This window comes from Desmodus rotundus, chromosome 12 (assembly GCF_022682495.2).
Source record: "Desmodus rotundus isolate HL8 chromosome 12, HLdesRot8A.1, whole genome shotgun sequence".
NCBI lineage: Eukaryota > Metazoa > Chordata > Mammalia > Chiroptera > Phyllostomidae > Desmodus > Desmodus rotundus.
In genome coordinates this window covers 39,480,361-39,507,855 of record NC_071398.1, presented here as the reverse complement: position 1 = coordinate 39,507,855, position 27,495 = coordinate 39,480,361, and the positions used below count along the sequence as shown (strand labels likewise).

General features: G+C 47.8%; 1 protein-coding gene and 1 non-coding gene across 2 annotated transcripts; both read right to left on the bottom strand.

The window, feature by feature from the left end:
- Positions 1-2,042: 2,042 nt before the first annotated feature.
- LOC112320269 (U6 spliceosomal RNA) lies at positions 2,043-2,149 on the bottom strand. Its single transcript, XR_002976402.1, has one exon. It is a non-coding gene; the product is annotated as a U6 spliceosomal RNA (small nuclear RNA).
- Positions 2,150-2,254: 105 nt separating this feature from the next.
- On the bottom strand, positions 2,255-26,725 carry LOC112320006 (cell adhesion molecule CEACAM1-like). Its single transcript, XM_071220078.1, is given in 10 exon segments — positions 2,255-2,422; positions 2,425-2,532; positions 4,406-4,432; positions 5,116-5,188; positions 5,924-6,050; positions 12,272-12,550; positions 18,420-18,773; positions 20,438-20,609; positions 24,828-25,066; positions 26,674-26,725. Coding segments are annotated over 10 exon segments (1,599 nt in total).
- Positions 26,726-27,495: the final 770 nt, after the last annotated feature.

Below are 27,495 nucleotides of genomic sequence, written 5' to 3'. Positions count from 1 at the left end.
GTTCGTGCTGCACCAGCACCGCCACCACGAACACCTCTCTGCAGACGTGTCTGCTGTTGCACACAGACACCCACCTCTGGGCGCGCCTTCCTCCGCTTTCTGCGGGGCGTCCTTCATAACCTCTGCATGCTAGTCTTCCTCAGGGTCCCTGCTGCACGCCTCCTTTCCCGGTGTGTGGCTTGTATTTTTTACTGCTTTATAGTGTCCTTTCATAAATAGATGTCCATTTTAATGTGGTAGAATTGATCCCTTTACCCTTAAATTGGTGCTTTTTTTACCTAATTTAGGATACTTTCCCAAGGCCGTGTGTGCACATGTGTGACCCATATTTCCAGAATCATTCATAAAAGTGCTTTCCTTTCCCAACTTATCTGTAATCCACCTCTGTTGTAAAGTTTGTGTGGGGGGGGCAGAAGGGGGGAGTTCTCAATTTTGCATAGGCCTGAGGGTCCCCACAGCACACTGTCTTAATAGCGCAGTGACAATACACCTTGCCATTTAGTAGGACAGTTGCTACCTTGTGACTCTTCCTCAGGGCCTTTGTTTTACTGTTTAAAAGGGAACAACTAGAATTTGATCTGGAAACTTATAATTCTATAGATAACTTGGGGGGAATGGAGATTTTCATCACACTGTATCTCCCTGTTGATGCACATATATCGCATCTCTTTGTCCACCTGTTACTTATCATCTCTCAGTTATTGCTGAATGTCTTCCAGCCAAGTTCCCTGTGTTTCTAAATAAAGACCTTCTACATGAAGGCCTTGTTTATTTCTATATTGCTGTCACAAATACAGTCTTTTCCAGAAAATGCATTTGCTGCATGAAGCGATGTCATTGAGTGTCATTATGGATCACATGTCTGGCAAGCTTGGTAAATTCCAGCATTGATTCTGATAATTTATCATCAGATTCTTTTTCATTTCCCCTACGGGCAACAATACTTCCTTTACATTTTGACATTTTTGTCTTTTTTTTTTAGTTCTCAGACCTTCCATTTTATTGTTTTGTCTTACTGTGTGGTGAGCACCCCCCTGCACAGTTAAAAGTGGTGATGGTGGCCAGCTGCCTGGCCACCTGGTCTGCAGGCATACTGGTGCTGTAGCGTTTTGTAGACACTCTTCATCAGATTAAGGAAGTTCCTTTTATTTCTGGTTTATTGAGTTTTTAACGTAATAGAGGCTGAATGTTAGGTGGACTTTTCTGGGAAAGTGTACTTTTACAAAATTCATATGCTTTTTCTCCTTTAAACCTTTATTGCTGTGAATGAAAGTGATCTTTCTACTGTTAAATGAACTGTATTCTTGAAATAAAACCATAAAACCACATTTCATGCACATTACCTTTTCCATTCATTGCTGAATTACTGCTAATGTTCATGGAGGATGTTTGTATATGCTGACATTAGCCTGTCAATTTCCTTTCTGAGTTTGCTCTGGTTTGGGGGTGGGGGTCAAGATTATACTTGTCGTACTCTAAGAGCTGGGGAAGTGTTGTCCCTTTTCTATTTTCTGTAAGATTATGTGTCAGATTAGACTTCATGGTTCCTTGAACGCTTGGAAAACTCCCTGTCAAGTAATTTAGATTATGTGTGTCTTTATTGGAAGGATAAAAAATATTAACTCAATTTCTTTATTGGGTAATAGGACTACTCATACATTTCTTCTTGACTCCACTCTGGTTTCATTTTATTTTTCTAGGAATTTATTCATTTTATGTCACTTTTCAAATATTTGCAATTAGAATGCTCCTAATGGCCTACTGTCTGACACTGTTTTCTTTTTTACACCTGATTGTGCTTATTGTGCCTGTCCTCACTTTTTCTTAATAATTCAGCCAGATGTTCACTTTTTAAAGAACCACCTTAGACTTTGTTGATTGTAGTACCTATTTTTTTTAATTTATTTTTTATTGTTATTCAATTACAGTTGTATGCCTTTTCTCCCCTTCCCTCCCCCCACCCCGGCTGAACCCACCTCCCTCCCCCACCCCCACCATCCCCCCCGATTTTGTCCATGTGTCCTTTATAATAGTTCCTGCAAAAAAATATGGAACGCTTCACGAATTTGCGTGTCATCCTTGCGCAGGGGCCATGCTAATCTTCTCTGTATCGTTCCAGTTTTAGTATATGTGCTGCCTAAGCGAGCACTGATTGTAGTACCTATTAACGAGCCACATTTCAATGACAAGGTAGGTTGGGCTTGGCTACAGACCCCGGATGTGCCTTTTCATCTGTAGACACTGAAGGGAGGGGTTATGACCGCGAGTCTGGAGCTGTCTCAGGAGTGTGTGAAATGAGGGTGGGGAAAGGGGCTGCTTCTCCTTTTCCCTGAGAGTAAAGGGATCTCCTGGTTATGGGGATGAGAAGCTTGGGATAAGCCAGCAGTGCAGCAAGCAGGGCAGGTTGCATTACTTCTTTTTTTTCACTTCTGAAGAAACTGTTTCTGTGGCTGTTGGGGATGGGGAGGCTGAAGCTGGTTTCTTTAATTCTTGGGCATTGACGTCAGGGGAAGATTTTTCAAATTCATGGATCTGAAAGGCAACGGCAGCAGTCAGTTAAATCAGTGTCGCAGGCCAGGCCCTCACCTGGTCCGGTGTGATTCAGCACCCCCTGCTCTCACCACTCTGAAACTCCTAGCCTTGGAGAAGGGCTTTTACCACCCATTCTCCCTGCTTGCAGACACCCTTTGGATGGTCATGGGAAGAGACGGACTAGGCACTCACACAACAGAATGCGATGACACGGCAGTGGGCACGAGCAGCTGTGGGTGCATGCAACAGCACGGATGGGTCTCACAAACCATTCCGAATGAAAGAAACCAGGCACATATGCGGATATACTGTGTTTTTCGATGTAAGACCACAAACTGGCAAAACTAATGTAGTGGCTTAGAGGTCAGGGTGGAGGCTACTCTTTGGAGGTAGAGCAGGGAGAATGACCCAGTGCCCTCCTCCTGCTAGGAGCGTGCGGGCGCTTTGCATTTGTTGCCTCCTTTCATCCCTCCAACTTCTCTCTGGAGTAGGCAGCACGCCCATTTTACAGATGACAAAGCGGGGGATCAACAAGGCTAAGTTACCTGCCCAACCAAGGTCACAGAGCTGTAACAGGATGCAGCCAAGGCCCCTCAAACAAAGGATTTGAAACAGGGTCCAGAATTCGGGGTGTCCAGGAAATAGAAAAATATAGGATATCCCCACTCCCACAAGTTGGACTGGGGTATGGGACCCATGGAGCAGGGCCATTGAGAATTATTTTGCATATCAACAGCTGGCCAGCTTCATATATGATAGGCAAAAATGGTTATTTTGCATATCAACAAGTCTAGCTAGGGAGATATGCATAACTTTGACCTGTGCTGTAACTGGGAGGCAGCTCCCCTTACAGCGCCTGCATGAGACCTAGGAGATGGTTGGCTCCACGTCATGGGCCACGCCTGCCCAGACTTACTATGGCAACCAAGAAAAGCTGAAAAATTCGGGAGTACTGGCAGGTGTGGCCAATTGTGGGAGGAGTCAGAAATGGGGATGCAGAGGAAGATTCAAGGCAGGATTTAAATCCAGGTGCGGCAACCACGCAGGACTAACCACGCAGGTTTTGGGGGCAGAGAGGGGGCTCTCTTGAACCCTGTGGCTTAGGAAGCAGGAGAGCAAGATGTAGCAGCCATGCAGAGCTCTCAGCAGTTCGGAAGAATGTGGGACCTTGTGGGAGGAAAAGGGGTGAAAAGACTCTTGCTGGTGGGCCATGAGGAGGTGCCATGTGGTTTTGGGTTAAGAACTAGAGATTTTGGTGGCAACACAGCTGATGGTGCTGGGAACCATGGGTGGCCTGCCAGCTGAGCATGGATTACTGGGAGGACTTGGCAGTCTAGCTGAGCTACGGACTTCTATTTTTCCTGAGATATGGTACCCCTGACTGGCCTGATTGGGCAAAGGGGGGAAGGAAGGACTCTGTGTGTTTGTGGGTATTTTAAGGGACTTTGAAATTTTTAATGGTGACATTCTGCAATTACTCTAAAGCTGTATAACTTTTGAATAAATATTCCCTTTTTACCAAACTCTGGCACTGAGAGCCATAATTCCTAACACCTGGCAGTGGTGTTAGGAAAACCCACAGTGACAGAGCGACATCGTATCTGGACCCCACCCCCCACCACGGGTCCATTCTTTAACAGAGCTACTACCTAAACAGTCACACCAGGATTCCACACAGGGTAGGGATAACTCCAGAGCCTATGTTCATGCACGAGATAGACCGTGGGAGTATAGTTAACCAATACGTCTTCGTTCATTGCTGCATTGAGGAACCCTGACCCAAACTTGATCACATTTGTGTCTTCATGAGTAATCCACTTTACACAGAGGTATTTCCATGAGAAAAGGAGCCAGCAAAACCGGCTATGCTTACCTTGTAAGGTGAGTTGTCAGAGTGAACCTGTTTGGGGGAAATAAAAGAAGAGTCACCAATCCATGAAAATGCAAAGATGACTAATGGCCTTCCAGCCATGGTGTTCCTAGGCTGTTTGATTTCTAGCTGAAGCAAGTGGCAGGTGTTGAGAAAGGTGGGTGGGGAGGGATCTTGTGATCATTTAAGGAATGTGCTTCCCTCAGAGACTGTGGTCCAGACCCAGGGTGTTAGTACCAGTCGGTGGGCAGGAGGAGAGCCACAGAGGCCTCGGTCCCCTTCTGAAGATTTATTCCAGTTCACAAGGACTTCCTTTTTGCCCAAATGTGTTCCTCAGCACCAGGTACCAGTGGCAAGGAGGGTCATTGAGACCCACAGCAGCCAGAGCACCACAAGACAGAAAAAGTCTCCCCAAAGGAGAGTGCCTGCATCTGTAGTAGAGGCAGGGGCGGGGGGGGGGGGGCGGGAGGAAGATGTGGGAATGGCTTCTAGAAACATGTCCGTCTTACCCAGGCCTGCCTGGATGGCTGAGGGAGTCTCACTCAGGTCTGGGTCTCAGGGGAATCTTTTGTGGCTAGAAGGGTATGAGGGCCTACTTCAACCTAAGGTTGGGGAATGGAGATCCCTTCTAAAGATTCTGAAGATACTGGGTATGTGAGAGTCCAGGATTCCCTGCTAGGGCAGGGCACGTGGTGGAACACACCAGCTCTCACCAGGCTATGGCTTTACTCACTGTGATTGGAGGCTGAGGGTTTGTGCTCTGTGAGATTGCTCTGGTTATTTGCCCTAAAAAAATATCAGAGACTGTGACTGCTGTTCCCAAGCATAGGATCTTTGCTTCTTGAAGTAGGAAGGACACTGTCAGCAGATAATTCCTTGGGTGAGGGCTCCTCAGTGCTCATCTATACCAGGGTCAGAACTGCCTTTCCTCCTAGTGCCTCCTCCTCAATGTACCAGCCATCCGCCATCCCCTCTAGTGTGTACCCCCTTCCTGCTGGCCTGACGTTCACATAGGTCTCTTCTTTATCAACTGCTTCTGAGCCTGCTTCTACCCTGACATCTTTCCCTTTTCTAGGCAGATGCTGTTTTTATTCTCACTTTGTTTATTGCCTGAGAGGCCTTTAGCTTCTGCTTTTCCTTAGGTTCTCTTGCTGTCCTGCCCCTCGCTTCTCCTTCTCTTCCTGTGGTTGACAGAGCACACACCTCACTTTCTCCTGCTCCTATTTTCATTTTCATTTGTTTCCCTGCTTGGACCTTGTTCCCTTAACTGGGCGACAAAGGAGCATAATCGGGTCTGCCCCCTCTAAGCCACATGGTGATGACAATAAGCCTGTGCCGGAGAGAGCGGGGCACAGGAAGCTTGAAGACCAGGGAAGAAGAGGCTGCAGGGATTAGTACTCAGAAGCAGGAGGATAGAAAGGAGGAGGACCCAAGCCCAGAGATGGAGGGGAAGTCTCCATTTCCCTCCCAAGCATGGAGGTTAGCTTTGGAGAACATGGGACAAGAGAAAGGCCATCATACCTTCCGGTCTTCCTGATATACAGAAAGTACACCAGGGCTGTGATCAGAGCTACCCCAGCCAGGACTCCAATCACGATGCTGGCAATGGCCCCACCTGAGAGGCCAGGATGTGGTGATGTTGAAACATCTGTCATGAAAAGAGAAGAATGAATGAAGGTGACATTATTTTACAGTGAGGTGCCCTGGGAAATGTCTCAACACGAAGAACTCTGTACTTGTTCCTCCTGGGAATACATTTTCTGTGGGAAGGTTTCTGTGTTGTCATTAGCTGACTATATCCTTGTATTTTTTTTCTCATGGTATTTCTAGGTTGGTGGTCAGACTTGCCTCAATTCCATCCTGGCCTTCCTGTGCGCAGATATTTTTGGAGCTTTGGAAATGTGACAAAGGCTGATTGCCATTTTTGTAGGTTATCACTTCCCACCTTTCCATGGTTGCATGTTTCCTGTGTACCAGGTGTGGCGGCCATGAACATGTGCCACTCCGGTCTCCTGTGTGTGGGGGGGGCTTAAGTGACGGAAGGTGGTGCATTAACCACCTCCTTTGCACAGAGACCACGCTTCCCTGGGCTCCCAGCAGGGACATGAAATAAGCTCAATTCTGTGAGAAACTGTTTCCTCCTATGGGTGACTTTAAGCTCAAGGTCTCCCCGTCAGCCTTGCAGACTCTCTCTTAGAACCAACCACTGCAACCCAACACTGTCTTTTCTTTCTCCTTCACGGGATCGGATCGGATCTGCACCGTGGTCTGAGGAATCTGCCAGGCTCCTCCCACTTCCATCCCACTTTCCTCCACAGGCACTTTTTCCAATAAATACTCAGTATGTCTAATCCTATGTTAGCTGTATCTCAGGGGATGAAAACTAACAAGCTGGGCTTGAAACTTTGCACTCAGCTCCTTTTTTCTTTTCCTGTCCCAGTGAATTTTGTGTGTAATGGCCCTCGTACTCCCCCAAACATAAATCACTTTTCATTTGTTTCTTCCTTTTATTTCTGTTGCCCTCACTAGTGACCTCAAGATTGATGACTAATATTCATGTTGGCTACTCTTAGGGGATGCCTACTATGTGCCAGGCTCTGTGCTAAATCTTCCACTTACATCTCATTTGATTCCTATAATAACTCTGTCAAATAGATGCTATTTTTACCTTACTGATGAAAAAATAGAGGCTTTACAGTGGTGAAAATTTCCCAAAGTCATATGACTAGTACTAGGTGGATCTGGGATTTGACTCTAGGGCTACCTGACTTCATAGAGGCTAATGATAATAGTAGTTATAATAGCAGCTAACACTTGTGGACCATTTCCACTGTGTGTGGCATTTTTCTAGGGGTTTAACTATCATTACATGAAATATTTAAAGCAATACCATGAAAGAGGTGCTCTTATTGTAACTTCCAGTTGTGGAATGTGAGGCTCAGAGAAGTTAAGAATCTTGTGCAAGAAACTTGTCATTGTAACTGCTTACTTTGCAAAAGAAGAAAGATCTCAAATCAACACCCTAACTTTACAACTTAAGGAACTAGAGAGAGCAGAACAAAATAAACTCCAAGCTAGCGGAAGGAAAGGGGTAATAAAGATTAGAATGGAGAAAAATAAAATACGGAATGAAAAAACAGTAGTGAAAATTAATGAAACCAAAAGGTGCTTTATCAAAAAAGCCTAACAAAATTGACAAACCTTTCACTAGACTGGCTAAGAAAAAAGAGAGAAGATTCAAATTACTAAAATCAGGAAAGAGAGTGGAACATTACTACCAATTCTGCAGAACAAATAAGAGTTCTGATAGTGCCATGAATTACTGTATGCCAACAAATTAGACAACTTAGATGAAATAAACAAATTACTAGACACAAACCTTCCAAGATGGAATCACAATGAAATGGAAAATATGAATAGGCCTATAAATAGTAAGGAGAAGAATTGGTATGAGCATTTGACAAAATTCAACTTCTGTTTTTTAAATAAAAACACTCTAACTAGAAATAGAAAGAAACTACCTCAACATTATAAAGATAATTTATGAAAAAACCCACAGCTAACACCATTCTCAACTGTGAAAGACTACAAGTTTTTTTCTAAGATCAGGCAGAAGACCACGATCCCTGATTTTGCCATTTTTTCACAAACAGTATTGGAAATTTTAGCCAGTAACTAGGTAAGAAAAAGAAATAAAAGGCATCCAAGTTGGAAAGGAAGATGTAAAATTACCTCTGTTTGCATATGACATGGACTTATATGTAGAACACACTAATGATCCCACAAAGAACTGTTAAAACTAATAAACAAATGCAGCAAAACTGTAGGATATAAATCAACATGTAAAAATCAGTTGTGTTTCTATATATCAACAATAAACAATTCATGAAGGAAATTAAGAAAATTCCATTTATAATAGCATTAGAAAGAATAAAATACTTAGGAATTAACTTAAACAGTGAGGTGAAAGTCTTATATACTGAACAACTAGAAATAACACTGGTGAAAAAAATTAAAGACGTAAATAAGTGGGAAGACATTCTGTGTTCACAGATTGGCAGACAATATTGTTGGGATGACAATACTGCCCAAAGTGACCTACAGGTTCGGTGCAGTCCCTATCAATATCCCAATGACACTTTTGGGGCAATAATAGTAAAATCTATCCTAAAATTCACATGGAATTTCAATAGACCCCAAATAGCTGATACAACCTGGAGAAAGAAAAACAAAGTTGGAGGATTCACTCTTCCTGATTTCAAAATTTACTACAAAACTACAGTAAGAAAAACAGTATGGTACTATCATGAAGACAGATACATAGGCCAATGGAATAGAAAACCATATGTGAAGGTTTATTTCCGGGCTTTCCTTTTTTTTTAATTATTATTATTATTTTTTTTAGAGAGAGAGGGGAAGGGAAGGAGAAAGAGAGGTAGAGAAACATCAATGTGTGGTTGCCTCTTGAGTGCCTCCTACTGGGGACCTCTCCTACAACCCAGGCATGTGCCCTGACTGGGAATCAAACCGGCAACCCTTTGGTTCATAGTCTGGTGTGGCTCAGTGGATTGAGTGCTGGCCTGTGAACCAAAGGATTGCCAGTTCGATTCCCAGTTAGGGCACATGCCTATGTTGTGGACCAGGTCCCTGGTTGAGGTTGTGTGAGAGGTAACCATACACTGATGTTTCTCTCCCTCTCTTTCTCCCTCCCTCCCCTTCTTTCTAAATAAATAAATTTAAAAAAATAAAGGAAAGCCCAAAAATAAACCCTCACATATATGGCCAGATGATTTTGACAAGAGTACCAAGACCATCCAACAGGGAAAGGACTGTCTTTTCAAGAAATGGAGCCTGGATGGTGTAGCTCAGTGGATTGAGCGTGGGCCTGCAAACCAAAGGCTTGTGGTTGGATTCCCAGTCAGAGCACATGCCTGGGTTGCAGGCCAGGTCCCCAGCAGAGGACGTGGGAGAGGCAACCACACAGTGATGTTTCTCTCCCTCTCTTTCTCCTTCCCTTCCCTTCTCTCTAAAAATAAATAAATGAAATCTTAAAAAGAAAAAAAAAAGAAATGGTACTGGGGAAACTGGATATCCATCAAAAGAATGAATTTCGAACTAATCTGTTCAAAAAGTAGATGAAAAAATGAAGCCTATGCTAAGAGAAACAAAGGAAAATGTACAGGGAACCAATAGTGATGTGAAGGAAACTGGGACTCAAATCAGTGGTGTGGACCAGAAGGAAGAAAGAAACATCCAACCAGAAAAGAATGAAGAAACAAGAATTCGGAAAAATGAGGACAGGCTTAGGAACCTCCAGGACATCTCGAAACGTTCCAACATCCGAATTATAGGGGTGCCAGGAGAAGAGGAAGAACAAAAAACTGAAAACTTATTTGAACAAATAATGAAGGAGAACTTCCCTAATCTGGCAAAGGAAACAGACTTCCAGGAAGTCCAGGAAGCTCAGAGAGTCCCAAAGAAGCTAGACCCAAGGAGGAGCACACCAAGGCACATCATAATTACATTACCCAAGATTAAACGCAAGGACCTACATCCAAGATTACTGTATCCAGCAAAGCTATCATTTAGAATGGAAGGGAAGATAAAGTGCTTCTCAGATAAGGTCAAGTTAAAGAAGCTCATCATCACCAAGCCCTTATTATATGAAATGTTAAAGGGAGTTACCTAAGAAAAAGAAGATCAAAAATAGGAACAGTAAAAATGACAGCAAACTCACAGTTATTAACGACCACACATAAAACAAAAACGAGAGCAAACTAGGCAAACAACTAGAACATGAGGGTTGTCAATAAGGGAGTGGGAGGGGGAGAGGGGGGGAAAGGTACAGAGAATAAGTAGTATAGATGGTAGGTGGAAAATAGACAGTGGGAGGGTAAGAATAGTGTAGGAAATGTAGAAGCCAAAGAACTTATATACATGACCCATGGACATGAACTATAGGGGGGGAATGTGGGAGGGAGAGGGGTGGGCAGGATGGAGTGGAGTGGGGGGGGGAAATGGGACAACTGTAATAGCATAATCAATAAATATATTAAAAAAAGAAAAAGAAGTTCATCATCACCAAGCCCTTATTATATGAAATGTTAAAGGGAGTTACCTAAGAAAAAGAAGATAAAAAATATGAACAGTAAAAATGACAGCAAACTCACAGTTATTAACGACCGCACCTAAAACCAAAACAAAAGAAAACTAAGCAAACAACTAGAACAGAAACAGAACCACAGAAATGGAGATCACATGGAGGGTTGTCAATAGAGGAGTGGGAGGGGGAGAGGGGGGGAAAGGTACAGAGAATAAGTAGCATAAATGGTAGGTAGAAAATAGACAGGGGGAGGGTAAGAATAGTGTAGGAAATGTAGAAGCCAAAGAACTTATATACATGACCCATGGACATGAACTATAGTGGGGGAATGTGGGAGGGAGGGGGTGGGCAGGATGGAGTGGAGTTGGGGGGGGAAATGGGACAACTGTAATAGCATAATCAATAAATATATTTAAAAAACAACAAAAACAAACAAACAAACAAAAAAGTCTTAGAGGAGAACATCGGGTGAAAGCTTTATGACATTGGCTTTGGTGATGATCTCTTGAATAGGAAACCAAATGCACAGACATCAAAGGAAAAAATAGGTAAATCGGACTTGATCAAATTAAAAACGTCTGTGTTCAAAGGACATTGTCAACAAAATGAAAAGACAACACAGAATAGGAGAGAATATTTGAAAGTCATATACCTGATAAGGGATTAATATCCAGAATATGTAAATAACAATTACAACTCAACAACAAAAAAATCCAATTAAAAATGGGCCAGGGGAATTGAATGTTCATTTTTTCAGAGAAGACATACAAATGGAAAATAAGCACATGAACAGATGCTCAGCACCACTAATCATTAGGGAAATGCAAATCAAAAGCACAAAGAGATACACCTCACACCCACTAATATGGTTATTACTAAACAAACAAATAAATGCAGAAAACAGTGGATTGGCAATGATGGGAAAAAACTGAAACTTCTGTGCATTGCCAGAAGGAATATAAAATGGTGCAGCCACTGTGAAAAATAGCATGGTAGTTCATTAAAAAATTGAACAAAGACTTGCTATTTAATCCAGCAATTCCCCTTCTGGTATATACTCAAAAGGAATTTGAACAGATACTGGTACATCCTTGTTCATAGCAGCATTACTTATAAAAGGGAAAAGGTAGAAATCACCCAGAAGTTCATGGATGGATGAATGATGAGTGAAACATGATGGACACATACAAGGGAATGTTACTCAGCCTTAAAAAGGAGTGAAATTGTGATATATGCACAACATGATGAACCTTGAAGACATTATGATAAGTGAAATAGGCTCGACACAAAAGGACAAATATCATATGATTCCACTGATACGAAGTACCTAGAATAGTCACATTCACAGAGACAGAAGAATGGTGGTTTCCAGGGGTGGGCAGTGGGGGAGTGAGGAGTTAGTGGCTATAGAGCTTTAGTGTGGTAAGATGAAAAAGTTTAGGAAGGGGATAGTGGTGATAGTTGCATCATCATTGACATGAATGTACTAATGCCACTGAACTGTGCACTTAGAGTAGTTAAAATGGTAAATTTTATGTATATTTTACCACATAAAAGTGGTAATAAAACCACCTTGTGAAGGTCACAGAGAATCCCAGACTCAGGATAAGAAACTAAGTATATGTGATTCAGAGACTGAACTCTTAACCACTTTGCCATTCTGTAATGCTCTCCTAATTGACCTTCTGCCCTCTGTGACTTCTCTCCATTTCACACACCACTGGTAGTGCAATCATCCCAGGAAGGTGGGGCCAGGGGTCACTTACATTGTACACCCAGCCTGAAGGGGTCACTTTTGCTGGCACTGACGGGGTTGGAGACCTCACACTGGTAACCCCCAGCGTCCTCCCTCCTGACAGGCTCTATGATTAGGGTGCTGTTGTCCCGGGACAGCTTCATCCTCTCTGTGAGCAGGAGACTCTGGTCACTGAAGAACCACCGGGTGCAGATCCCAGTGTCATTTGTGAGGCAGGTCAGCACCACGGTGTCCTTATGCTCTGTGACGGTGGTGGTCCTGGCTCTGATGGAGGGCTTCCCCACGGACTCTGTGGAGAAACGAGAAGGTGATTGACTGGGAGTGGGCTTCTTCCTCAGAGTCTCAGCCAGTCATAGTCCCCAGGGAGCTTTGATATCGTCACTGGAGGATGGCCCTGGCCTCTGAAGGAGGACAAGTGTCTTTGTTCAGGCAATACTATGTAAGGAGAGGTCTATGTCTCTCCCTTTGATACCAGATCACCCCAGGATGAGCCCTGACCTGTCTTCCTGCACACCTGTAGAATGAGCACCAGGAACTTCTTAGCCCATGTGTCCAGCGTCCTCATCATTAGGTGGAATTTTTTTGCCCATTGCTTTTGAAAAAAAGATTTTATTTAATTATTTTTAGAGAGAGGGGAAGAGAAGGAGAGAGGTAGAGAAACACCAAGGTGTGGTTGCCTCTCAAGCACCCCCACTGGGGACCTGGCCTGCAACCCAAGCATGTGCCCTGACTGGGAATCAACATGGTGACCCTTTGGTTCGCAGTCTGGTGCTCAATCCATTGAGCCACACCAGTCAGGGCTTACCCATTGCTTTTTGTGTGACTCTTTCCTAGAGCTTTCTGTGACTTCGTAAAAGATCAGACCCCCTCTCTAGTATGGTGATTATGCATAGAGATGGAAGTCATCTTCTTTTTGTTAAATAATTTGTAAGACAGTAAGAATAGCCCAAGCCAGTTATCATGACCTTAGGGCCTCAATAAATTCCGACCCAAAGGATTTCTCAGTGTGAATAGGACTCTTGCTCCCTGGCCTGTGGATTGACTAATGCAGAGAAGAAAGGAAACCTCCAGAGAGAAGTAGTCCCAGTTTAACAAAGGCTGGTACTCAGCCTTCTCCGTAAACTACACACTTTGTGGCACTGCTCCTTCTGTCCTGTGAAGGGACTTCATGCAGGGATCTACCTATCTGTCAGGGAAGCCCCATCGCTCACTGCTGTCCTCTGAACATCACACATGCTGGCATCACACAGCGTTATACAGCTGGTGGCGTCAGAGCCGACACAGCTCAGAGGCGGCTACATTATGGCTGTTTCCAGCAGCCTGACCCAAGGGAGGCTCTGGTGTTGGTGGGTGGCTCAGTTTGGCCAGACTGAGGACAGGCTGCCCATGCAACTTCTCCATGGGGCCTGTCCTGCACTGGGGGCAGCAGAGTCAGGTACCAAGTGAGCCTGGAGCAGAGCAGGCAGCAGGGGTCTGTGCTGCTCACCTCCTCAGAGGGGGTTTCACTGTTTCCTTTGGGGAGGAAGAGGTGAGCTTGACTCAAAGCCTCATATGTTCCTTGGAGCACATGGAGTGGGTCACAGGAAAGAAGGAAGTGACAGAAGAAGCAACTTAACCATGAAGCCCCTTGCTTTTCCCCTCTGTGAGGCCCCCTCCACCACATGGGGCTTTTCTGAGGCTGAGAGAATCCCCTCCTCTCTTTCCAAGACTGGACCCCATCTCTGCCATGAGAAATCAGAAGAGCAAGGGGAGGAGAGAGACTACAGAGATGTAGTGGAGGGTTCAGGGAAGAATTTGTGATTTCATGTGTCCATGGCCATATGATGGAGACAATATCCTGGTTCTTTTCTGAAAAGCAGGCCAACCTCCAACCCAGAGGTCAGTGCTGATGGTCCAGGAGGTACTTACCAGTCACTGTGATCATCCTGACTGTGGTCCTACTGAGGCCAGTGACAGAGTTATGGGCGAGGCAGGTGTAGGACCCACTGTCATTCACAGTGATGCTGGGGATAAAGAGCTCCTGTGTGGGGTTGCTGGGGTCTCCCATTGATAAACCAAGAACACTATGCAGGTGGGTTAGAGGCTGCATGGCAGGAGAGTCTGAGGTTTGCCCCTTGTAGGTAATGGGGGTCCAAGGAGGAAATGAAGGGGTCGTCCAGGCCATCTGGAGCAAACAGAGCAAAGCCACACATGATGTAATCAGAGGGAAGGGGAAGCTCCTGGTCTGTGTAAGGCCACAGTTTCCCTCTGAGCTGGGTCACAATCCTCATTTTAAAAATTCCAACCAGACAGACCGACATATAGAGAGCAGGCTGAGAGCTTTGGGGGTTTGGGTGGGGCTGGGGAGGTGGGGCACTGAGGAAAAAAAAAGTGGAAAAACTCATGGACCGAGACTACAGTGTGGTGACTCCAGAGTGGAGGGGGTGGTTGGAAGTGGAAGAGGGTATAGAGAAGATGAATGGTGATGGAAAAAAGTTCCAACCGTAACCTCTGTGTCCACTGAGCTTGAGTCTGAGACATTAACCTGTTTGTCTCAAACCTGGATTGAACCCCAGATTTGTCTAGGAAAGAAAATCTTGGCTCCCCTGGGTGTCTGGGGTGAGGGTCTGTGCCCTTAGGAAGAGCTGGTTGTAATCTGGCCTCTAGTATGTGAATTTAGGTGGTGCCCTGGACCACACAGGGACAGAAGTTACTCTCAGAAAACATGTAGGGTGAAGGGGTCACTGTGGCTGGCACTCCCTGGGTTCTGGGTTTCACACTCATAGGGTCCTGTGTCATTCCTTGTGACACAGAGCAAAGCGAGAGTCCTGTTGTCCTCAGACAGACAGCTCCAGCCTGGCGCTGTCCTGGAGGCTCTCACTGTTGACCATCCACAGGTAGGTGGTATCCTGAGTCTCAGGTCCACACGTTAACAGGACAGGGGCCTTGTGCTCCTCAGGGTTGGAGTTGTTGCTTGTGATTCTGGGTTTGGGCAACTCTGCTGTGCAGATAACAGAGAGAACATTGCCCTGGGCGGTACCTTGGAATCCTCCAAAGGCATCTTCAATCAGGGTTGGCACCTCTCACCTTTTAGTCAACTTGAGTTTTTAAAGAATAAGGCGGGTCTGTGTATCACACAACAACATGAGCACCTGAGTGCTCAGAGAATGTGAGGCCTCCTGTTCTGTGTCTGGAGAAAGCACAGACTGTCTCAAGGGTCAGTTAAGTATCAGGGTTTATCATGGATAGACTGAGACCTATTAGTTAGAGACCACAGGACACCTCCTGACTCTTCACTGATCAGCTGACTGCCGGACTGTCGTTAAGGTCTCACCTGGAATGTGTGGGTGCTGAGTCCTTTCAAGGTACACAGACCTACTTTGATGGGGCGAGACGTGCTTGCACTGAAGACTCACATTCCAGGGTTATCCCAGAGAGGAGTTACAAAGGGCCTCCCACACGTCTCACACCCTGATGGGACTGGCCAGTGTGGCCTACAGCTGAGTGTTGAGCAGAAACATTACACAGAGAGACCATCAAGAGGTCTGGTGGTCAGTTCTGGTCTGAGGCTGCAGGACCATGAGGTGGACAGAGAACCCAGGAGTTTATTGGTGACGACATGAGGCAGTGACCCCAGTAAGGGCACAGCACAGACCAGAAATGGTTGAGACAAGAGTGAGGGATGTGGGAGCTGGCTGGCTTGGGCAGTGGAAGCAGGCTCTCTGCCCTCGGTCTTTGCTGTGCTGTCTCCCACTGCAGCGGGCAGGACCCTTCCTCAAACACCCAGACAACAGCAGCTACAGAAGGGGGGACTTGTGGGAAGTGGGGGAGCTGGTCTTGCTGAAATATGGCCCTCATGGACCATTCGTGTTTGGCATCATGAGACAAAAATTGGAGTTAAATTGTGAAAGAACATGTGAAAATCATTACTCGTGCCCTAAGGTCTAAGGCCAGTCTTGGAGGCATCTCTCTGTGAAGAGAACATTGAAGGTCACAGAGCAAGTTCTGAGTCCAACCAGGACACACTGTGACCAAAGGAAGACGCTACAGTGAGTGTGAAGTCAGTGCCTCCCTGGGGGGGGGGGGGAGAGACTGTGAGTCCTGTTGAGGGGACAGAAGTGACCAGAGGGCACATGCAGGCGTCTCTGTTGCATAAAGGGAGGGATGACGCCAAACTGGTAGAAAAGACACTGTTATGTTAGTACATAGAGGAAGATGGTCCCTGTCACCAGTTTCTGTGGATAGTCAGGCTTGTGGGAGGAGCCCCCACTTAACTCAGAAAACAGAACTGTGCTTTGATCAAATTCATTCAAGTTGGACAGTGTCTAAGAGAAAAGCACAGAGGCTGGGGCACCTCACCGTCTGAGAGGGTCCCGCCCCACGGCAAAGGTTTCATCGTGAAGACACACGTGTGTGACACAGGCAGTGAACCAGTCAGAAGGGGCAGGGTCACCAGCCCTGCCTTGGGAAAGTGTGGGGAGCCACTGGAAGGAATGGGAGCCTCATACCAGACACAGATGTGTCACGATTCAGGGATGAAGTGAGCCCTGTTGGGGACTGAAGCCTGTCCTTCTGCCTTTGAGTCCCTGTTAGTCATACACAGAGTAGATCAATGGGTTACATGTCTCTGGCAGGTGGCCTGTTCCTGTTCTTGGCATCAGGGAAGGAAGGAGCCCTGGAAGGGGGCACAGCAGAGGGTCTTCCTCCTGTGACCTGGGGACCTGGCTCATGATGGAGCCAGGGGCTGCTGCTCTGACTGACTTCTGTGTCCTTTCCTGTTGCCCAGGAGGGTGGGCCTGGACACAGGTGTGAGAAGGAGAATCTGGGGAGCCTGCAGGGTGGAGGAAGCAGAACAGAGCAATGGGGCTGGAGAGAAGGAGGAGGCAGATGAGGGACATGGAAGGAGCAGAGAGAGCCCGAAATATCCTTGGTGCACAGTGAGGATTACAGGTGACTTCAAGGACCCCAGGGATCAAGAGCCCAGGGCTGCCCCAGGGACCAGTGCAGCCCGGAAAGCCTGCTGCAGCTGGGCAGCCCCACAGTCACTGTGAGACTTGGCTCCTGAGGGGGCTCCAGGGGCAGTTGGTCAGAGTGATGGAATGTGGGTCTCTGCCCTAGAGAGACAGGGAACAAGTGTGGCCAAAACTTTCTATGATTCTATCCAGGTTCCAGCCTCTGTACAGATTATGAATCATTCATTCATTTAGTTATTCACTTTTCTCACCTTCCAGTCTTATCTTACATGAAAGAGCAACTGAGTGCTGGTCCCTGAGCTGGTTGCAGGTGTGGGGTGAGGGGTGAGAAGGCACAGTCCTTCCCTTCATGTCCAGTGGGAGTGACACCAGCACATTGGGAAGCAAAGAAGGGATTTCAAGTCCAGGGCAGGGAGGTTGGACCGGCCACCTGACGGGGAGGCCTGGGCGTTCCCAGCACGGACTCTGATTGTTACTGCAGGTTCTTTGGTTCTGGAGTAAAAACATTAATTCTCCACTTGCTTTCACTCCCCAGACCAGAATCTCTCCCTTTGAGCTGGCAACACCTAAGAAAAGATCCGACCAAACAGCTGGTGTCGGGGTCTACACATGTGTGATAAGGCCTTTGGAGGGGAGGAGGGGATGGGCCATGACTGCAGACAGGTCTTGGCGGGACTCAGATTGGACAGTCCTGGTCTGTGTGACTCTGCGTGAATGTGCCCCAGTAACTCAGCTCCCCTGAATAAAGCAGGGTAGTGGTCTCAGGCTTGCCAGGTTGTCTGTGGATGAACCTTAATTGTTTCCCAATTTCTTAATGTAAACCTTGGAACAGAGGAGCTGCCCTAGCTAACAGCTTCTGTTACCATTTGTAACCCCGAGGGAGGACTCCCTGGCCTGACCCCTGGTGGACGAGGAGCTGTGAGCAGCATCTTGTCTGCTCCTCCCTGGGGATGCTCACCTCCCTCTGGAGTCTCTCATGTCCCCCAGGGCAGGTAGGTAATGGCTGTGTGCAGGGCTGGAATCTGGGAGGGGAACTCTGATCATAGGAGGTTTGTCTACACTGTGTGTGTCCTGCACTAAATGTCCAATCCCCCCACCCCCCGGACGTGAAGCAGAGGGAGGTGGAGGCAGAGTCCAGGGCTGTCAGACCTGTGTGTGAAGAAGTCACCCCACCCGACACCCAGAGGTCAGAGAGAAATCACTCACGGTATACACGGAGGTGTCCCTTTGCTTCTTCATTCTGAAAAGTTTTTTTTATGGCTTGTATGGTGTAGTATCCTGTGTCCTTCAGGGTGATGTTCTGTAACAGCAGGGATCCATTGGGGCATATTGTCTCTCGACTGCTGTGTGCAGGCCCGGGGGTAAATTCTTGAGTGTGTATTACATATGATGCAATGCCACGGTTGCTGTCCACACTTTCCCCTCTGTACCAGGCATAGCCTACCAGATTCTCAGGCAGACTGAGGACCAGGAGAAGCACATCCTTCCCTTCAGTAGCATTGATCGACGCAATTGTGAGCTGGGAAGCGGTGGGCGGGCTCCTGAAGGTTAGCAGTAAGACTAGGAGGAAAGGAGAAATCCATCGGTTTTCAGGTCTACATGTTGGGAGGGAAAGATGAGGCCCTGGGTCCTGACCATGTCTCTTTATCTCTCAGCCTTAGTGCATGTATGAGTGTGAGCGTGTGTGTATCTGTGAGTGTGTGTCTCCCATGGTCAAGGTCAGCAGCAGGGCCACCATTACCTCTGAACCTGTTATTTCTTCTGTTTCGAAAACTTTTCCCCAGGTGTCTGCCTGGCTCCCCCTCACTGCCCTCAGACCCCTGCTGACCCTCAGGGGTGTCCCAGGGAGACACCTTCCCTGACTACCTCCTCTAATGACCCTGTGTCGTCACCTTCTGACCTGCCCTGGCTCTTTTCCTTCTGTGGCACTCATGGCTACCTGACCTCACATCTAGATCTTTCCTTGTCCTTCTCCTCCCCGCAGAATGTGAGCTCCACGCAGGCAGGGGCTTGCCTGGCCCTGTTGCACCCCCAGTGCCTGTGACAGGCTGCAGGTACCTGCGGGGGAATGAGCGAGTGGTCCCAGGTCCTGCACCTCCCGGGGTGTATTTGCTTCTTTCTGAGGTAGGTGGCAAGGACAATGTTTAGTGCCCCTGGTAAAGTTTTTCTTGTGGCACCTGACATAAATAGTTACTCTCATCAGTTTCCAGACATTATTCATTTTTTTCATAAATGACTTTTCTAATGTTGAGGTAGTTTCTTTCTATTTCTAGTTAGAGTGTTTTTATTTAAAAAACAGAAGTTGAATTTTGTCAAATGCTCATACCAATTCTTCTCCTTACTATTTATAGGCCTATTCATATTTTCCATTTCATTGTGATTCCATCTTGGAAGGTTTGTGTCTAGTAATTTGTTTATTTCATCTAAGTTGTCTAATTTGTTGGCATACAGTAATTCATGGCACTATCAGAACTCTTATTTGTTCTGCAGAATTGGTAGTAATGTTCCACTCTCTTTCCTGATTTTAGTAATTTGAATCTTCTCTCTTTTTTCTTAGCCAGTCTAGTGAAAGGTTTGTCAATTTTGTTAGGCTTTTTTGATAAAGCACCTTTTGGTTTCATTAATTTTCACTACTGTTTTTTCATTCCGTATTTTATTTTTCTCCATTCTAATCTTTATTACCCCTTTCCTTCCGCTAGCTTGGAGTTTATTTTGTTCTGCTCTCTCTAGTTCCTTAAGTTGTAAAGTTAGGGTGTTGATTTGAGATCTTTCTTCTTTTGCAAAGTAAGCAGTTACAATGACAAGTTTCTTGCACAAGATTCTTAACTTCTCTGAGCCTCACATTCCACAACTGGAAGTTACAATAAGAGCACCTCTTTCATGGTATTGCTTTAAATATTTAATGTAATGATAGTTAAACCCCTAGCAAAATGCCACACACAGTGGAAATGGTCTGTAAGTGTTAACTGCTATTATAACTACTATTATGATGAATAACTTTAAAAACCTACTGTAATCGAGGTTTTCCTGACCCTCACACTTCCAGATCATGAGATTTCCCTGTTGCTGACCCTCCTCCCCATCCTACTCTGCTCCCCTGTCCTCTCCCCTGAGGTACAAACAGAAGCACTCTGTCGCCTCTCAGAGCGCTGTCCTCCCCAGGAGACCCAGACAGTCTCTGTCCCCATCCTCCAGTCCACTCCCAGGGATTGTCCCCTCCTTACGGGCCAGCAGGACCCGCTGCCGGGCAGTGGCTATGCGGGACTCCATGGCGTCTGCTGTCTGTTCTGTCCCTCCCTCTGTGACAGGAGCTTGGATTCCAGAAATGCGCACGGGCACTGCTGTCCTGAAGTGAGCGAGCTGCTGCTGTTCCTCTCCAGGTGTGGCGAGCCTGCTCTGGGTCAGGAGCACTCCTCAGTCACGTGGTCCGGGGGCAGGGTCTGTACGGAGGTTCCTCCCTCTATCTTCCCTCATTCCTGCCTTCCCTATTTCCTCCTTTCCTTTTATCTTCCATCTAGATTTCAGATCTGGGACCGGCTGAGGCCTCTGCCTTTTCCCGCAGTGATTCTCTACCCCTCCATCCCCAACCCTCCTGCACGGGCAGGCACGACCTGTGTGGACGCACACTAGCCTGGGACAGTGGGGAGGGGCGTTCCCCACAGCTGTACGTTGGGTGCACAATATCGTCACCCTCAAGCCTTTTTATATCTTCTAGCTTTTTCTTAAAAAAAAAAAAGATTTTATTTATTTATTTGTAGAGAGGAAGGAAGGAAGGAAGAAAGAGAGGGAGAGAAACCTTGATGTAAGAGAGAAACAGTAATTGGCTTGTATGTACATGCCCAGGCCAGGGCCGAACCTGAAACCCGGGCATGTGCTCTGACCCGGAATCAAACCTGTGACTTTTCACATGTCCAACCAACCCAACCACACAGGTCAGGGCTTTTCTGGCTTTTTCTTTCAGAGCAGGAGCCCTGGGGCATCATCAGGAACTCTTGCCACAAAGATGTAACCCTGTTGTATATCGGAATCACTTGTGGAATTTTGTAAAGATTGTGAGCGTGGAGATGCCACCTTAGAAGTGATGCCTCAGCAGCTGTCCTGCTAAGGTGGATGCCCAACCAGGTGTGGACCCAACATATGGTGGTGGGGCAGGCACTCCCCACTTCCAGTGCACAGGGAGGGTCCAAGGTCCCGTTACAAATGCAGATTCTGACTCGGCAGGTGTGCAGTGGACCTAACTCTGCATCTGACAAGCTCTTAGGGGAGGTTGATCTTGCTGGCCTGTGAAGCACTTCCTTCCTCCCTTCCTTCCTTCATCTCTCTCTTTCTCTCTCTCTCTCTCTCTCTCTCCCATTTACCAAGTATTTATTGAGCTTATACTCAGTAACCTGGGCATATGACAGTAAAAAAATCCACAGAAATGAAAATACAATTCTCCTTAATAAATCCATCAGAATGTTTCATTTGACATTTCTTGTAAACATCTAAATTTGTTTAAAAAATTACAGGAGCTCAGGAGCACGGTCCAACAGGGAGGCTGGTAGAGACCCTCCCCCAAGGACAACTCTCCCCAGCATTGGTCTCTGCTGTGTCCTGGTTTGGGGTCTCTCAGCACCACACAGGGAGCCCCTGTGTCCCCAAACCTGGGGATTGTTTCTGTCTGTGACACCAAACCCAGCTGGGCACCGGGTCTCCCCCAGGTTCTCAATGCTCTGGGGTGGTGGGTGTCCTCCCAGCAGGAAGGTCACAGACGTGACTCTGGAGTAACAAAGGGACAAGCTGGGTGATGATTGGTGAGGGGACCCACCTTCTGTCTTCAGGTGTCACCAGCCTGGCTTCTGCTTCTAAGGACAGAGACCCAAGACTGGGTGTCTCAGAAGGACCTGTGGTTCCCGAGTGTGAAGGGAGAGTTATCCTGTGTGTCCTGGGGGGTGGTCTGGTGGCTGTGGGCTCCCTGGTCCTCAGGGTACATTTTCAGGGAGACTCCTCCCTCCGTGTCTGTTGGTTGAGCCTGTCCACGTTGTCCCTGACCTTGGGGGCAACCTCTATTCTCTGGCTGGGGGACTTCCCTGTGGTCACCCAACCTTGCTCACGGGTGGTGCCAGGCAGGGAGTGCAGAGCAGTGCTCCCAGGCCCCAGAAGGAGCCAGTGGGACAGAGCAGGTGTGTGGGAGTGACCAAGAAAGGTCTGTGGTATGGAAATCAGGCTCTTTCTATCTCCTTAGCCAAAGCCAGGTTCTTGTGTTAGTTTCCTGTGTGTTGTCTGTGTGTCTCAATGTTGCCCCCTGGAGGGCATTAAGGAGACCTGTGGACAATGTCAGGGGCTGTACAAGGATGCTGACCCTGAACCCTGGGGAGACCTGGGCTCTGACCACTGTGCCAAGCGGCCAGTCAGCCTGGGTCCTGGTCTCTGGATTCCTGACTGCATCCCAGGACTGACTGAGCCCAGAGAGAGGACAGGTGTTCAGAGGGGTCCAATCCAGTGTCAGGAGAACCATCCCCCAAGGGGATGTGCTGTCTCAGGAGGAGCTCTTTGTCCCTGAGGTTTCTTAGAAAGGACCAGGTGAGGGGTTTCTTGAATGTTTCAAGAGAGGGATCAGCCTGGGGGGCTGCTCCACAGACTGCCCTGTGTGTCCCCACCACAAGTCACCTGTATCCCTGCTTGTCATCTGCTCTAGGCCTCCCCGCAGGGCCCAGGAGCCAGAGCAGCTCCACATGGAGACTCAGGCAGGGGATGGGGAGGCCCCTTGGGACCCTCAGCCCCTCTGAGATGGAAGCCACCCCAGATCCTGGGTCCTCCAGTCCCATCATGCATGGGGAGTGCACCTTGTTCCCCAGGACACCATGGACTGGGTGGTGAGATGTCTGCTGGGGACCACAGGTGGGAGTCCCCCTGGACCAGGGACCCTGTGGATGGGAAGATGCTCCTGGTTCTTCTGTGGTCAGGACAGACTCCCCCCTTCCCTGGTGGTGTCTCACCGTGGTGGAGAACTCAGAGTTTGCGCCCAGTCAGGTTGCTGATGGCTTACTGCCCAGGCCTACTCCATCCCTATCGGAGGAGAAGTCAACTCACAGGATAGAGCTGGGGAGGACTATGGTTTCCTGGGAATGAGGGGGTTCCAACCCCTCTCTGTTAGGAAGTCCCTGTCCTTCTTGATGACTCTACAAAGAGTACAGGCCTGTCCCTGTGACAGCCATGGGCAGTTGGTGGCTTCTTCCCATGCTGACACCAGTGTCTTCCTGACTGAGGAACATGCTCTGACCCCAGGTGTCACACGGGGTACAGACGTCTGCTGTGTGGTTTCCTCATCCACTTCATGAGCATTTACTGAGCTTCTGTGATGTGTCAGTCAGGCCCTGTGTTGGGCCCTGGGAACTCCACAGAGAAGAGGACATAGGGGGCCCTGTGCTCATGGAGATTACTTTGTATCAGAGAGACGGTCACTCAGTGAAATCATGGAAGGAAGGAGTCAGTTATTGAGAGATGGTCTGTGAAGGGCAAGTGTCTGGTACATCTGGAGCACGCAGGTGAGTCTCAGCTGGTCTGGGGATCACAGAGAGCCCCTCTGAGAAAGTGGCCTTTTGGCTGTGACTGAAGCATGAGTGGGTATTCACCCCCGGAAGGATGTGGAGGGTGTGTTGAGAGCAGCTGCCTGCAGAGGGCTGGCCTTTTCTGGGTGGAGAGAGGAGCTGATGGAATCCAGTGTGGGGAGAATGCATAGCGAGGAGGACTGTGGACTGTGGGGTGCTGGGGAGGGTCAAATCCAGCAGGTCTGTGAGTGCTGCTGCCAGGGAAGAGTAGGGGGAGGCCAGGGTTCAGCAGGCCCCTGGGGTGGCTCCTGTCTGTTGAGTATCTCTTCTGCCCTCTGGTGGACAGAGGTCGGAGTGTGGCAGTCCCCATGCTTTCATAGACATTTCACAGGGGTCAAACGTATCATGTTCATGTTCATGTCTGTGAGTTCTAGTCTCTGTTCCTGTAAGTACGTTGGCCCTGCCTCTTCCCTCAGAGACATGTTACCAGGCTCACATTTCCAGGAATGTGTATCCATTTGTGTTTGTCTCCAGCAGGTTACACTGAGGGTGCCCCTGGGTGGAGTGGTGTGTGTGGCTGGAGTGCTGGGTGGTGGGTCTGTGGGGAGAAGGAGGAGCAGGGAACCAGGCGTGTCAGGAGGGGAAGGTCTGTGTTAGGGCAGCAGAGGGGGCAGGATGGATGAGTCATGGTCCCCCTCACTGCTAGTTCCTGGCGCCCAGGACAGGGACCCTGGTTCTGGGGACACACAGCACCACACACTTCTCTGTGGTCCTGATCAGGTGAGTGGAGCTGCTTCCTGAGCAGTTTGTCATGACCTGGGCCTCACGCGCCCTGTGCCCGTGGCTGGGCTGTCAGGTGTTGGGTCCACATTGATCCAGGGCTGTGGTTGGTGCTCTCTGTCACATGGGCTGTGATGGTGAAGTCCTGGTCCTGAGACTGCTTCACACACACAGCCCCACCCAGGGCCCAGGCAGAACTCCCTAATGCCTGTGTGCCTCACCTTCCCCCTCCTCATTCCTGGGGTTTCTGTCCTGCACCTCCTTTTCCCTGGGCCTCTGTGGGCAGCCTCAGCCAGGGCCTCACCTGCTCCCATTCCAGGCAGCTGCCCTTGTGGTGCTGCCCCCTCACCATCTCTGTGCTCAGCAGCCTCTCATTTGCTCTGAGCCCTGGCTCCAGTGAGGGAGGAAGGCTGGAGCTGGGGTTGGCGCTCTCCAAGGTGCTGCACTGTCTGGAGAGCTGTAGAGTGAGGGGCCCTGATGTGTCGATGGGGTCACTGCTGTGTCTCAGGTGGAAACCTTTCTCATTTTCCAGAACTGAGCCCTCTAGGCCAGCAGAGCATGGTGTCTTGGGCACAGGGGGCAGAGCACGTGCTAGTGGGTTGTTAGAGGTAAGAAAGAGTGGTGTCTCTCCTCTTCCACCCCCTGATCCCTGGACCTGTGATTCCTGGCTCTGGAAGAAGCAGCGTCCTGTATTCAGAGCATATGTGGTTTCCTGGAGTACCTTCCCCCAGCCCTGCAAGGTATGGTCACATAGCTGGTGCTGTCACTGTGTTCCCAAAAGGCCATTTCACTTTTCTGTCAAGCCAGCTGTTTGAGGATGGTGAGACCAGTGGCCTCCATGGGCAGGAACCCACTGCTGCGTTTCATGTGCTGTGAAGTGAGGCCTCGGTCAGAAGCAGTGCCCTGTGGGGAACCGTGGTGTCGCACAGGCACCCTGTGGTCAGTGGGTGGCAGCGTCTGTTGCAGCACGTGTGCAGGGAAGGCAAGTGTGTACCCAGAGTGAGAGTCTCTTCCAATAAGAATGAAACGCTCCTGCTCCATGACGGGAGTGGTCCAGGGGAATCAACCTGCACCAAGTAGCTGCTGATCACCCAGGGAGCAGTGTTGTCAGGGGCCCCGTGTTGGTCTTTGAGCAGACAGATGGGGCCCTTAGTGGTGTCCACAGCCAGGCGGGTGCTGCTGACTGGAAGTCCATGTTGCTGAGCCTGTGCATGCCCTCCATCCCTGCTACCATGGCCACCTTGTTCCTGAGCCCCCCAGGGGATGACAGGGACGGCCGATTGTGCCTACAGAGCAGGGCGTCCCACCCACTTGATCATTGAACCCCCTCCCCTGAGGCCAGTGGTGAGCATTCCGAGAGGCCTAAGCTCACACTTCTTCCCCAGGCCCCTTGTCCTCTGTTTTCTTTTCTTTCTCCCTCTTTATTGAATTTATTTGGGTGACACCAGTTAACAAAATTATGCAGGTTTCAGGTGCACAGTTCCACACCACATCATCTGTGTAATGTGTGTTCACCACCCCAAGTCAAGTCTCCTTCCATCACCATTTATCCCCCTCCCACCTTCCCATTGTATTCTTTTACTTTAAAAAAACAGAGCTGGTTCCTTTCCCATCTTAAATAAGGGTTTTTTTTGTATGTTTTTCCATTACCACTTGGTCCCTTTATCCTTCTCTACCCCCAGAAATCACCATACTGTTGTCCATAGCCATGAATCTTTTTCTAATTTTGTTTAATCCCTCCATCCCCTTACCTCCCTCCCCCGTTAGGTGTCATCTTGCTCTCCATATTCAGTTTGTTCATTAGATTCTACGTATGAGTGAAATCATGTGGTATTTGTTTCTCTCTGACTGGCTTATTTCACTTAGCATAATATTCTCCAGGTCCATCCATACTGTTGCAAAGGGTAAATTTTTCTTCTTTTTCATGGCCAAGTAGTATTCCATTGTGTAAATGTCCCATAGTTGTTTTATCCACTCATCTACTGATGGGCACTTGGGCTGCTTCTATACTTGGCAATTGTAAATAACACTGCAATGAACATAGGGGTGCTTATGTTCTTTTGAATTAGTGTTTTGGGTTCCTTTGTATATATTCACAGAAGTGGGATAGCTGGGGAATAAGCAGATCCATTTAAATTTTTTTGAGGTACCGCCATACTGCTTTCCACAGTGGTTGCACCAGTCTGCATTCCCACAATGCATCAAGGTTCCCCCTTTCTCCTCTTCCTCGCCAGCAGTTGTTTGTTGATTTCTTGATGATAGCCAATCTGACAGGTGTGAGATGATGTCTCACTGTGGTTTTAATATACATTTCTCTGATGATAAGTGATGTTGAGCATCTTTTCATGTGTCTATTGGCCATTTGTATGTCCTCTTTGGAGAAGTGTCTACTCAGGTCTTTTGCCCATTTTTTTTTAAATTTTTATTGTTATTCAATTACAGTTGTATGCCTTTTCTCCCCATCCCTCCACCCCACCCCAGCCAAACCCACCTCCCTCCCCCACCTCCACCCTCCCCCTTGGTTTTGTCCATGTGTCCTTTATAGTAGTTCCTGTAATCCCCTCTTCCCACTGTCCCCCCCCCCCCCCCGGCTATTGTTAGATTGTTCTTAACTTCAATGTCTCTGGTTATATTTTGTTTCCTTTTTTCTTCTATTGATTATGTTCCAGTTAAAGGTGAGATCATATGGTATTTGCCCCTCACTGTCTGGCTTATTTCACTTAACATAATGCTCTCCAGTTTCATCCATGCTGTTGCAAAGGGTATAAGCTCCTTCTTTCTCTCTGCTGCATAGAATTCCATTGTGTAAATATACCATAGTTTTTGGATCCACTCGTTTGCTGATGGGCACTTAGGTTGCTTCCAGTACTTGACTATTGTAAATTGTGCTGCTATGAACATTGGGGTGCATAGGTTCTTTTGGATTGGTGTTTCCGGGTTCTTAGGGTATAATCCCAGCAGCGGAATTGCTG